Here is a 13,173-nt window from a genome sequence, read left to right on the forward strand (position 1 = left end):
GACAAAGGTGGCATATGATAAGTACCATTAAAAATTGTATTACAGTTTATGTGGATTGTTTCGCAGATTTTGAACGCTGCATGCATTCACACGGCGTAATATTAGAGTGGCAATTTACAACAACAACTGCAAAGCCATTACAGTAAAAATCAATGAGTTGAGTAATGACAGTGTCAATATAATGACAATTTTGTATTGCTACAAGTAATTCCAATGGAAAATTGAAGTCGCAGTCAAACTGGAGGAAGGTTTTGGTCAACACATTACATATTACCTCTTTTACTTGGTTATATAAAGTGAATTTTTATTTTATTTCATTTTATTTTATCCAAGTAAGGCATGACCCATCTACCAATTTATCTCATCTATCAATCAATATGGCGAAGAAAAAAAAAATAACTGTGAGACTAACGAATGTTAAATTTAAATATACAAAAGGAAAGCATACAAAATAATGACCTCACATGAATCAAAAGTGAGCTGATACTGCTGAGAGATTAATTTAGGCTGTAAACTTTTTCTTTCCCTCTGCCTTACTGTGCATTTTTTTTCACAGATTATTTATCATGTAGGGCTTAAAGCACGTCCAAATATAGTAAATCACTGGCAAGCCTTTAAGGCTTGAGGTACTTTCTTAATGTTCTTCTCAGCGACTGCCTCTTATTATGTTCTAAAAACGATTCCTGACCAACGCTTGGATGCACACTGTGGCTAATCTTTTCGATGCAGTGTTCACGACAGTACTTTTCACATGCTTTAACAATAAATTGCTGTTGTTGTCATCTTTGCCTGAGGTCTTACACCAGGCAGCCAGTGCTCCACTAATGATAGCTTGATAGCTTTTTAATGTCACAGCTTGCACCTCGTGTCAGTCGGTGCGCCGGGTGGCAAATCAGTTAAAGGGATGGATGTGAGCTTCCCACTATGATAGATTGTGTGAGTCTTTCTGAGCGTGCATGCCGAATGCCTGCTCAGATTCCCGGTTCGTTTTTTTTCCCCCACAGTGACCTCCTGCCTGTGTTTTTTTTTTATTTATCACTCCAGGCCAGGCACTTTGAAGCAAGTGAGAGGAACTTCATCTGGCTTCTTTCCCTCACCCTGGGGGAATATACAGTACCTACTGCACATCTGCCACATTTGACACCATCTTTTTGCATAGCTCATTACATTTCATCTGGGTACGCATTCATTTCACATGCTGCTCACTGGATGACACATTAACAGCTGTGCCTCATACGACATTGCGAGATGATCGAAAAGAGAAGCGTATTATACTCTGAGGTGTTTATATGTTTGAACATTATTCATACTCATGCACTCAGTGTCTTTTTGTCTTTCCTTGCAGATAGCTGCAGCAGCATTTTGAGGAATTGCACAGATATTCTAGGAATTTAGAAAAAGTTTAGAAATGGCATCGTGATAGGTTAGCTGGCTAGCTAGATGGCACAAATGTGGTTTTGCTTTATTATCATTAAAATGATGATTTAGTCAGAATAAATGGAGACACACTGCTTGTGATTTTTTTTGTCACTTTTTCATCTTTTTCCAAAAAGATTTTACAATTTTTTGTCCTTGAAAGTTTCATGTGAAACCTGGCGTAACTAAATTCTTTGAAGATGATATAGCACAATGCCATAAACTCTTGTTATCAATGAATAAAGCAGAACTCGCTTATCATTTCCTGCTTTTTGGAGTACATGGATTCTTAGAATCCTTCGTTCTTTCTTTTGTCTAGGGGCAACTTGCAAACCCACGTCATCTTAAAAAACATGGAAGCAAGTGACAGAACAAAAGAAAGACCTGCTTCTTCTTCTCAGCACATTAAATATTTTCTTCCCGGCTTCTCATTAGTCTTCCCGAGCATTTGAACGGTTTTGTGTGCTGCTGTTGCACTCCTGATTCAGCCAGAATAAAATGACACACATACAAAGGAAGGGCTGCTGCGATAATAGACGCATAAAAATATTGATGGCAATGATGGCAGTGTTGGGGATATTAAATATGCATATGCTCCTGCCTCATTAGTGTTTTGTAGCACGAACAAACATTCTTGCTAAGATTGAGCATCAGCAGTGTTCATTAATAAGAAGAGAATCAACTTTTAATATTTAAACAATGCAACTGCTTTCTCACCAAGTGAACCACAACAGAGTTTGTTTACTAATGAATGGTCTCGAGCTAGTTGACAGCAATTTACCAAATGTGCGGCACTATAGGGGGGAATGAACTAGATGATCCAAAAGCACTAAAAGGTGAAAATAGCTTCAGATTCCAAATAGGGATTCAATTAAAGGATAATGTCGGCAAACTGCTTGTGTGTGTGTGTGTTCTTACATGGGGACAAGGTCAGGCTGGGCTGGGTTTTAATTAAGCAAATCTCGGTCTCACACTGTCATTATCCGAGGTGATTTTGGAGGTACCAGTTGGTACCTGCGGGGTGTGCAATCATCTCATATCGATTCACTTCACGGTTATTGGTTCGTTGTCTCCGACTCTCGCACACGCATCCTCAGTAATTCTTCATCTTTTAATTGCACATTGGCTTTTGTTTTCAATATTCCGCATCTGCTCCCTCTTTCATTCCCTCTCTGCCTCTGTCTATGCACAATTTGTTCGGTTTCACGCTCTTGCTTTCCAATATCCTGCTCTAATGTGTGTGCGGTGAGCTCAGTGGAGCATCCCCGGCTTCAGACCGCAGGCTTAGTGGAGAGAATGATCTGCATTCACCTCCTCATGTTGCGGGGGCCATTTCATTCAACACTGAGTGACAACAGATGTCCTGTCGGTTGTGTTGCGAGAGGGGTGAACGGGTCGGAGATAGCCGCCAGCGTAAACACGCGACCATATACAGGTTGGGGAGATAAAATGAGTAGATATCAATGGTATGGTTTGGCTATCTGGCAGCATGCACAGATTCTCACACTAATTGACAAGTGTAATGCGAGTGAAGATACTTTTTTTTTTTTAATCCACCCCCCAGTGCTTCCGCAAATGCGTACAAGTAGCACAACAAAACTGTGTGCATTGGCACCCTCCACATTAAAAGAACTGCCCTTCAAAACAGGCTGATTCAAACAGGTATATAAAAAAATAAAATGTGAAAAGTTTCCTGCAAGGACAACTTAGTTGGTGGAAACACTGCAAAAATGCCTCCTTTGAATTTTTAGCCAAAGCGTGGGAGAGTGTGCCTACCTCCTCAGGGGATAAAAAAAAAAAACTGTCGGGTCTGCTGCTATTTGAAGTTGATATATTGTTGTATCTATTTAACCATAAAAAGAGTTTCGGGATTTTATGACAAACATAACTTTTCTTTTTTTGTCTTTATAGCCGTGTTTAGCATTCTTTTCCAAATCAAGGCTCATATTTTACATGAGAGGAAAAACCACCACTGCAGTAATGATGTTGTGCCCTTAACAGGTTTGAGTGCCATTTTTTTACTTGCATACTGCATTGGTATAATTTTGACCACATCAAATGTGTACTTTACACCCACAATAATTTCAAGAAGCTTTTTCAAACTGTCACCTGATGCTCTACTTACTCTGCAGTTGCTCAGCTCCTCTGCAGACAGGATGATTGTGCCGCATTTCTTCCCTTGGATCCCTCTGTGGTAGATAGTGAAATGATTTTATGATCAGTTACAACAACTAATGAGATACTAATTCATGCTCAGGAACATTAAATTCACATTTTGTGGCTTTGGCAGTGGTGCTGTGCAAAGGTCACCTCTGTACCTTTCATCGACGATAATATATGTTGTATTCTGTTACAGCGTATCAATAAATCTTGCTGCTATGCATTGCACTCATCTTCTCAAAGGAAGAACCAGCTCACGTGGTTTGCAAGGGTACGTAACAAAGCGTCCAATAAGGTGGTCCAACTTAAAAGGAAAATACTTATTTCAGTGTTTAGCTCCTTCTTGCGTATACCTTCGTGTCGTTCCTAAATTCAACGTGAACAAACACGAGTCTGTTTGATGACTCATCATGAGCTGAAAGACATCGCGTGCGAGATTGAACGTTTAACATCAAACAAGGCTTGCACTGTTATCTCATGCAAATAGAGATCATGATCTGCATGTGCTCATTTGCATGTCCAGATCAAATGATTCTCGAAGAAAAAGAAAGATGTAAGAACAGAAAGTATATTCTGTAATCTGTCATACAAATTTATTTATTCATTTAGGACATTTGATTATATTGGCCAGGACACAGAATTAATGCGACAGATTGTGAGCACTGCTGTATGAAAACACAAAGGCAATATCCTGATTTACCAAAGTTAAACACCAAATGATTTCAGTAATGTAACAGACCATAATAATAGCCTCCAGGCAATAGAATTCAATCTGTTTGTAAATCCATTTTGCACACTTTAGCTGTGAGTTGTTGGCCCCCGACATTTCGGTTTTGGCTATAATAACCCCTCCCTGGTAGACTAATTGTGTTCATCTCTTTAATAATTCATTGGTGAGTTTACCAAAATAAATATTCCCAAAGAAAATCATTAGATGTGTGCTAGCCTCTTCATGATGCGACTTGCTGAAAATGCACTCAAAAACTTTTAAGAGCCTTATTAAAACTTCCCAGTGGTTCTGTTCTTCTAACAAATTGGGCTGGAAGTCAATTTTGCGACACAAAGCGGCTGTCTGTATTGCCGGCTCCTCGTTTTAAAAGTTGTTCCTGTATTTTCTGGTGACAAACATTTCTGTGCCAGTGTAGATATTCCTGAAAATTATTTCTATTGTTGCTCCATTTCGGTTTGTTCTCTACGAAGAAAGAATTGTCATCTGTGTTGTGTAGATTACTCCTGCCGAGTTATACACGGACACCCCTGCCTGCCGCTCCCCCATGTCCGCTTTCAATTACAACAGCACCTTGTGGTTTCCTTGGAAAACATAGCTCTTTGTTTTAAACAGCAGGACATCGAATATATTTGCTTGTCTCAGCTGAGGATATTTGAGTTTGACGTTGATATTTTGCGAGTTGATTAATGATGTTGGTAATCAGTTGTTTGTCATAGTAAGCAGTAAGTGTTATATTAGTTTGGAAATCTCACAGAAGGCAGAATTATAACAGGAGGATGCCATCTCAAGGACTTAGAGGATAAGAATATGATAATGAGTCAATCAGCGGGATGTTTGTTAACGCAAAAGTCAACATTTAAAGCCACAACATTGGTAAAAGCCAATTATAGCTTAAACATTTTTTAATCGATATAATTTATATATACTATACAATGCTCAATTTCCTCTTGATATACATGACTGTGGTAGTGTTACAGTTATACAATAATATACCAGTGTGGGGGGGAGGGGGGATATTAATTCTGAATGTACATTGACATATTAACAGACGACTTTAAAAACATTTTAAAAGATTTTCTCGTGTGCGGAACTTAAAGGGAGAGCAGCTTCCATTCGATGGTAAACAAGTTCGCCGTGTTCCCTCCCACAACGGCGCAAACACACTTATTAGCCTGCGGACGATTACCAAAACACCAAAAGTAAGAAAACTAAACCCATGCGCACATTTCATCTGTAATTTGTGCTAGACATGGCCTGGATTCCTTACAGTTCCTCTTTGATGAAACTGGATGCTAAACATTCTGTCAAGGAGCTCCAATGAGTGTGATGCAATAAAAGGGAAAAAAAAAGATTGAACACGCTTTTGCCTCCTTCTGGTTTACAGGCGCTGAGGAAAGAGCTCTCCAACTGCGTGCAGAGGTGTGTAAAAAGTCAACTCGGAGACCTTTAAGCCACGTGTTGAAACCCTCCATCAAAGTTTAGGCAGGGGAAACATCCCTGTCATGTGGACAAGTGATGTGAGAAGCTGTGAGTGCTTTTTGGCACCAAGAAGTCAATGCGCACACCCACATAAAACATTTCAACAGCACGTCCTCTGGAAACTGGCCGGGAGGTGCAGCCTTAAAACGAGAAATGTGCCGATTTTGACAGATCTGAAGGTTGTGAAATCCAACAATCAACAAGTACAAAAAAGAGATTGATGAGCAACTTCGATTTATGCTCGACCATGTCTTGTCGTGTTTGGCAATGAAATGTTCATGCCTGCAAGGTCACATATTAACAGAAGATATGAAGGAAAAAATTTCTCACTGGACCGATTCGAGGTATTTATTTTCAGTTTAAATACAACTTTACATGTCATGGCCATCTCAAAACAGTCCGTCTTAAATGACGGTGTGTTCCTCGCTATCAAGACATTCTTGCTTCCCTATTAGGTGCCTGGATTCCATCTAATCAAACAACTATTGGAAAGACGAGATGGAAATTATTGAACGCAATCTAATTTGAGACTCAGAATTGATTGACAAGAAGTAATATTCCAGTGATGAAGAAGAGACCTCGTGAGGATGGCACACAAGATGATAATGTGTCCTCAAAATAGCATAACCAATGAAACAGAACATTCATCAAATAAATGTAACAGGACGTTGGCGTTGGAACCTGAACATTAAAGAGCTCATCTTGCAATAACTGAAGATGATTGAAAGAAAAGACCTGTGAGGGTCACTGTAGAGTCAGAAAAATATTGCATGCATAATATAACCCGCCATCAGCCATCAGCGTAACGCTTCAAAGACTCCTCCGCGTACATTTGTTTATGAGCATTAAAGCGGCAGCGAGGAATAATTGGGTTGTTTTGTTTGTTGGTTTTGCCCACTGTTCGAATGTCTAATATAATTTTTTTATCTGTGGTTGCTTAACGTGGAAAAGCTGAATGCTAAAGATGCTACGTAAATAATCAGCATAGCAATGATTCAACAACAAAACGAATGTTTTGTAATGTCTATGCAGAACACGGGGTTGATCCCTCTTTTATTCAATTGTATCCGAGCACTAGTTTTGTCGTGAAAGCTATTCGCAGTCTTCAAAGTCAAGTTTCATTCACGGACAAAGAGCACTAGAGATAAACCGACCTGTTGAAATTGAGATTGCGCTGGATGTCGTCCAGAAGGGCACTTTGGCAAAGAGAGCCACAGTTTAAAAAAAAAAGCAACATAAGTATCCCATTGATTCGACATTGTAATCAGCCCAAAGAATCGAGAGGTCTGGCCTGACTAAAAAAAAGAAGTCAATGATGAACAATGAAGTCTTGAAATGACATTAGAAAATGGAATTTCCGTAGGACCTCTCGGTTACCCGAAAGCTAATCTAATTTTGAACCCTCAAGGTTTTGATAAGACGGTGGAAGGAGGTCTTGTTGAAAAAAGGTCATCACATTTTCAGAAATACAGCCAATCAGGTAGCACAACAGAAAATTCCGTTTTAAGCCCTGAATCTGAACGCAGTCAAATTTTGTGCACGCATTGCAGTCAAATGACTTGTTTAAAAATAACAGTCTGCGCTTGGATCTTGCAAGATAAATTAAAGATCTAGTTAGAACATAAACGCCCGGAGTAAAATCCATCTCATGCTACACTGTCGCTGATTGCTCTGATTCTCTCGCAATGATAAAACCATTATTAAATAAGGTTCCAGCAAAATTACTAACATGAGGGGAAAGAATGGATGAGAAACTACACACACATATAATACGCTTTGGAGACTGCTCCCTCCTCAATTACCCACTGCTGATTCTACAATGCCTCAGCCATTTGTGACCTCATTTAACTTTATTACAACTATACCAGCAAAAGTGCAACATTAATCAAATCGTACCGGGGGAAAGTGTTAGCAGCCACCAAGAAAGTAAAAACCGGCCTCAAATGAGTGTTCAGCCTCTGGCTGGGAGGCGAAAGCAGCCCGGTATCTATCATGCTCTCAAATAAAGCACATCAAAAGACAACACTCCCATCTTCATCTGAGGTCTCATCCATGGTGGAGACACACACTCAGCAATTAGGAACACTGTCAATTGCGCCCAATTTATTATTCATATTGTTGTAAATATTTGATTTGCTGCTCTTCCATTGGCAATTTCATGTTTTACTCAGGAAACACGTCGATGTGAAAGCTTAAACAAGCCGATGGAGGACAGGAGTGTTGAGAGACAAAATCGAGTACTTGCACACATTGGACACTTTTATCACTTGCACTAGCAACAACACTCAGTGGGGGAGTAAATGACACCTTGGGCAATCAGCATTGTAACAATAGCAGGCAATTGTACGCTTTGTTTGCAATCAATGATGCTGGGCCTGCTCATTTGTTTTGGAGGGGGTAAACAATTCTGTTTGCTAAAACGGCTACCTCGGAGCATTTTAAGGTTTGCGTGATGAGCGAAGGAAAAGAACGGATCCCCCATCTGTCTGCTCATTCCCAAGCAGACAACTGCATGGTGCAGAAGAACTGAAGAAAAGAGCTCATTCCTCGTATTTGGGTTGAGCCGTCTCGTAGATTGAGAAGTCAAATTGAATCCACAAGGGCAGAAATTTGTTTTCTTAACAGATGGTTCGGCTTAGTGAGAGACGAGTGATCGATTGTCAGCTGCAGAAAGAGGAAATTGACTTGAACTCCGATTTAGGATGCAATCAATGCTGGAAGATCACAAAACTTTCCGCCACGTCGCCGAACATTCACATTGTCTGTTAATATCATATCGAAATAATAATATAATATATATTAAAGTGATGCTCATTGCATTTTAGTCTTCTTGACCAAAAGGAATTCACTCGCCTATTTATGGTTGTGGAGTCGATCTGGTCCTGCTTCCCGCTCTCAACCAGGATAAAGATTGCCGCCATCCAAGTTTTTTTCTTAATGAGCAGCCACACAGGCACCGTCGGGATATCGGCTTCACAAAGTCTTGTTCAAATAGTTTCTTTGTGATTCTGATCAAGGAATTGACATTCCTATGGGGCAGTCCCTTCGCTGTCAGATACATTTCTACAGAGCTCAGCAGGCCTGAACCATCCGTTTCCCATCACCTAACCCGCTCAATCATCAACTGCCTGGGGGCATTACAGGCGCCACTTTTCATCATGACATCAAGGACTTCCCAGTACATTTTACAGATGGAGTTGGAGTGGGAAGAAGTAACTGTTCTCTCTCTCTTCCCCCCCTCAAATTCTCTTAATTGAGACTTATGCTGACAAAGGGAAATATTCACTTTGTGCAATAGTGCACCAGTTGCTCTTTAAAAGTTAATTGAAAAAATATCTGGCTCAATTACAATATAAAGCACTTTATATTCAAAAATATTTCAAGTGCTGGAGAACCTTCTGTAAAGATGTGTGTGCATGACCAGAATCATAGCACTTGCACTGATTTTCAGCCCTTAGCAAGGGAATCTGTTAACCAGCACTATTTTCAGTTAAGACCCTTCTGTGGTGTCTGGCTTGATGACAGCAATTCAAAGCTTTCATGAGCAATTTCAGAAGAAAATCTTCCTTCTGGGTTGTAGAATAAATTGCAACCGAGAATAGGCTTTTTGCGTAAAATGCCTTAGGGGTCAATTCTACGATTCTGCAGTTACCCGTAATTGGAACAGAAAAAGTCTCTTTTCAACAAGCTGTTTCAGATTTGCAGACAGGACCGAGACTCACCTCTTCAAGTAATTCTCAAACACCTAGCACAACAGAAGATTGTTTCAACTGAGCCAGGCAGTTCAACCAAAGAACCAACATAGTCGAGCAAGCAACCCGTCAAGTTTTCAGTCCCAACTCCTACGCATTCTTTTCGGTGTAACCGAGCGTAACCTCAAGCTGAGGAAAACTGCTCAACTGCGCCTTGGCTTTTGATGGTGTGACCTGTTTACAAAGATCTAGATGCCGCCTCAAAGGTCTGCTCTGGTTAAATATTCCATGAACTGCTCCCAGAAGATAGAGAGACAGCTGGAGCCTGAAACAAAACACCAGTTTCCCATCTGCCAAGGCACTAAAGACAGATAAATTGAGCTTTAGGAGCGCTTTCGGTCAGAGAAGAAGCAAAAGAAGCCCTCAAGTAGTAATTAGACTCGTGACCATTATTCTTGTTTGACCAGCAAACTTCTCCCCAAGGAAATAAATCCGGTACCTTGTATTTACTGTACTCTTGAAGGAAACCTGGCACGATACTGCACTTACTCCAAGAATACATATTAGCCTGGTGTCACAGACCCAGACAAGCAATGGAGAGCTAGTAAAGTGCCGCATGGTGGATTCCGTGAAATGCAGTCCAATCAGACCGATGCGAGCGAATGGATGGTGGATTAAAAAGGGGAGACAATTGTGTTTAGAAGCTATAATTAGCCTCTTAAAACCTCGTCGCACACAAAAAGCATCCGATGCCTCTCTGTGCTTTCGTGTGCTTGTGTGAAATGTTACTTTGTAAAGGGACGCCATTAGAGCCACTTCATTTATCACTTTACGCGAGAGAGCAAGAAGCAGAGGGGAGGTGTCATGAAAGCTTTATCAGTCCACTATTTCAGACTTCCATTAGCACAACTCACTGGAGGAAGACAACAAATGTATGTGAGGATCTTTTGTGGACATAAGCAGTATACAAAAATACACCTAACAACCACTTAAAATGTGCTTTCACACACTAATGAAGTTGTTTGGTGTATTAAGAGTCAATGCCAAATGATATTATTCACAATACATTGTGTCACATACACTCAACTGGACCACTTAATGAGGTGGATGTAAAGTTAGTGCAGATTTCACAAAATGGTTTATCGGCACGCTTTCACATGATGTGAACAAACAAATAAAACACGAGAAGGTGAAAGCATTACCTTGTTTGCAGAGGCGGTTACAGATAAATTGATTCTCATTTTTCATAAAGTCCCAGTACATATCTTACACTTTGATTGCAGCAGCTTTTTTTCCATCGAGCGCAGCATTGAGGAAAATAAAGAATACAGGGGCCCCTTGGTAACTAAACAGACACCTATGAAGCTAGCATAACCTCACCTTGGATGTTTTGTTGAATTATTTATTTGTATTTGCTTTTATTTTGGTTTCCTTTACTTTGCAGTATGCAGCCGGTTTAAGATTACAAATGATACACTGTTCTCAATTTCATCACCTGGATAAATAAAGAATAAATAATATCACCAGCCAACTGCAGCGCCCATATAGAACAAGAAATAGTCGCCAAATAAAATGAGATTCATGGCCAGATGGCAGCTCAACACCCAACCTCTTTTTTTTTTTACCCTGATGTGCCAATCGTTCTGGAACGAGGTCAGTCTCATCAAACCACATGATCCAATTACTTTGCTCCTCAGTCCATATTGGCCAACAAATAATGATATTTTTGCATTTAGCTCTGATTATAATGACAAATTTTAATCGCTTTTGTCATCATAATGACTGGCTTGGTTGGCCTTTTGAATTTTTGAATAATCAGTTTTCCACAAACATTTAAGGTGTTGGTGGTCCACACACAGGAATGTCAACTGTGGATAATTGGCTTGGCTGCTATGTATCCGTATCTGTCTTGGAGCCTGAACCCGAGGACTGGAAATGGCCAATATCACAAAAAAATGTGAGGAACATAAAGTTGTTTTGTCGTTGCAACCCCTTGTAATGTGGGAATTTCTTTCAAAAATGATTGCCAGATTCAAGATTGGAAAAATAGCAACTCGTATGCCTGATGCTTAACCCAGAGGACTTGCGGCATACATTTCTTGTCAGATACACACACAATATATTTCAAAATGATTCTCCGTGATGAGGTATTTGTGGTACATTCGGTAACATACTTGGATGTAAAACCTATGCCTTCACCGACACACCAAAGCTGGCAACAATTTTAAATCCACAGATCAGCAAACAACTAAAACCTCATAACTGAAACAAAATGACATTTTTTTTTCATGAGCAGCCAAAAGTCCACAAGAGCAATATCACCAGCAGAGCATGCCAGCTGGACCACTTTCAGCACACATTCTTTCTTTCATTCACCTGTGCTGTGTGGTGTGTCTGCATATCCTAGATAGGTGATGACGAGCCATGGGCAAACATAAATCATTGCCAAAATGACAGCATAAGTAAATCCACTTGTCCAATATCTCAAAGCTGCAGATTTGGACAGATAAGAGCGAATAAATTGCTACTGGGCAAAGTGTTCACTTCTGTGCCTACTTAACTACGAAGAGCAGCTTGGTATATTGGAGCTTCAGATCCTGTTTCAGATGTCTGACTTCAAGCAGCGAGGATGTGCAATCATCTTTCCGAGTGTGTTGCTGACAACTGCAGCTCGCTCTCCCACAAATTCAAACATGAGAAAGTGCTCACAATTTGGCCATTTAAATATATCATTTGGTGGGGGGGAGTGTGTGTTTGTGAATGAAAGGACCGCTAGAGTTAGTGTTTAACGATAGTATTCTTTAATTTTTGTTATTGTTGGTCAGTTTCATACTTACTGTATTAGTGGCAAATAAATAAATAAATAAATAAATGATAATGAAATTAGAGAATTATGTGAATAAACATGTAACATGTCGATACCTGTGTTCAGATGAGGATGGATGAAAGTGTTATACGGAATTTTATCAAATCAAATATGGGAACGCTTGATTTGTCTGTGCAGTTTCAGTACATCCTCATGTCAAGTGAATAATTAAAAGGAAATTTGAGTTAAAGGAGTTGAGAGTGCGCTGTCTGCAAGGATGCATCGGAGATGGAGGAGCCTAGAAGCTATAATCTCTCCTAACAATTTCAGTAAGTTGCATTTCAAACCCATAAAACTACATCCATAAATGTAAATAAGATTATTATTCAAATATATGACTATAAATAGCTTCTTCTTGCATGGGCTATAAACGCTCGAAATGATGCATTGCCGGTTCAGAAGTTCAAATTGGCAATTGACTGAACTAATGATTGCCTTCAAATGAAACATGTTGACTGAAACATGAACATAAACACTTTACTAATGCAGCATGTGTCTCGCCTTCCTCAGGCATTCACTGCACACACATTTAATTGAGATTTGGAGGTTCAATTTTACACCTGGTGAGTGCCTCAAAACAAACAGCCAGCATGCAAAATAAGTGCTCTCTGCGAAAATAAAGGCAATTTCTTTCTGCTCTTATTTTCAACCTTATTCTTACCTCTGGCTATGGCCTTTCACTCTCTATTAACGCCATGTCAGGCAAAAGACAATACGGTCTTCCATGATAGAGTTTCCTCAATTTTAAGGGTCAGTCAGCTATGAAAAAAACATTAGATTGCAATAGAAGTACTTCTATAAATTCCCAATCCTAGCTCACCAAAACTTGA

The 13,173-nt window shown here is 39.8% G+C and overlaps 1 protein-coding gene across 1 annotated transcript in view; it reads right to left on the reverse strand.

Moving 5' to 3' along the window:
- The window catches only part of cpne5b (copine Vb), a 51,611-nt gene that overhangs the window by 17,727 nt on the left and 20,711 nt on the right, over positions 1–13,173 (reverse strand). Inside the window, exon 7 of the mRNA XM_037252726.1 lies at positions 3,542–3,605. Coding sequence (XP_037108621.1) covers positions 3,542–3,605 — 64 coding nt within the window. The remainder of the gene's footprint in view (positions 1–3,541; positions 3,606–13,173) is intronic.

Source organism: Syngnathus acus, chromosome 5 (genome assembly GCF_901709675.1).
Source record: "Syngnathus acus chromosome 5, fSynAcu1.2, whole genome shotgun sequence".
Lineage (NCBI taxonomy): Eukaryota > Metazoa > Chordata > Actinopteri > Syngnathiformes > Syngnathidae > Syngnathus > Syngnathus acus.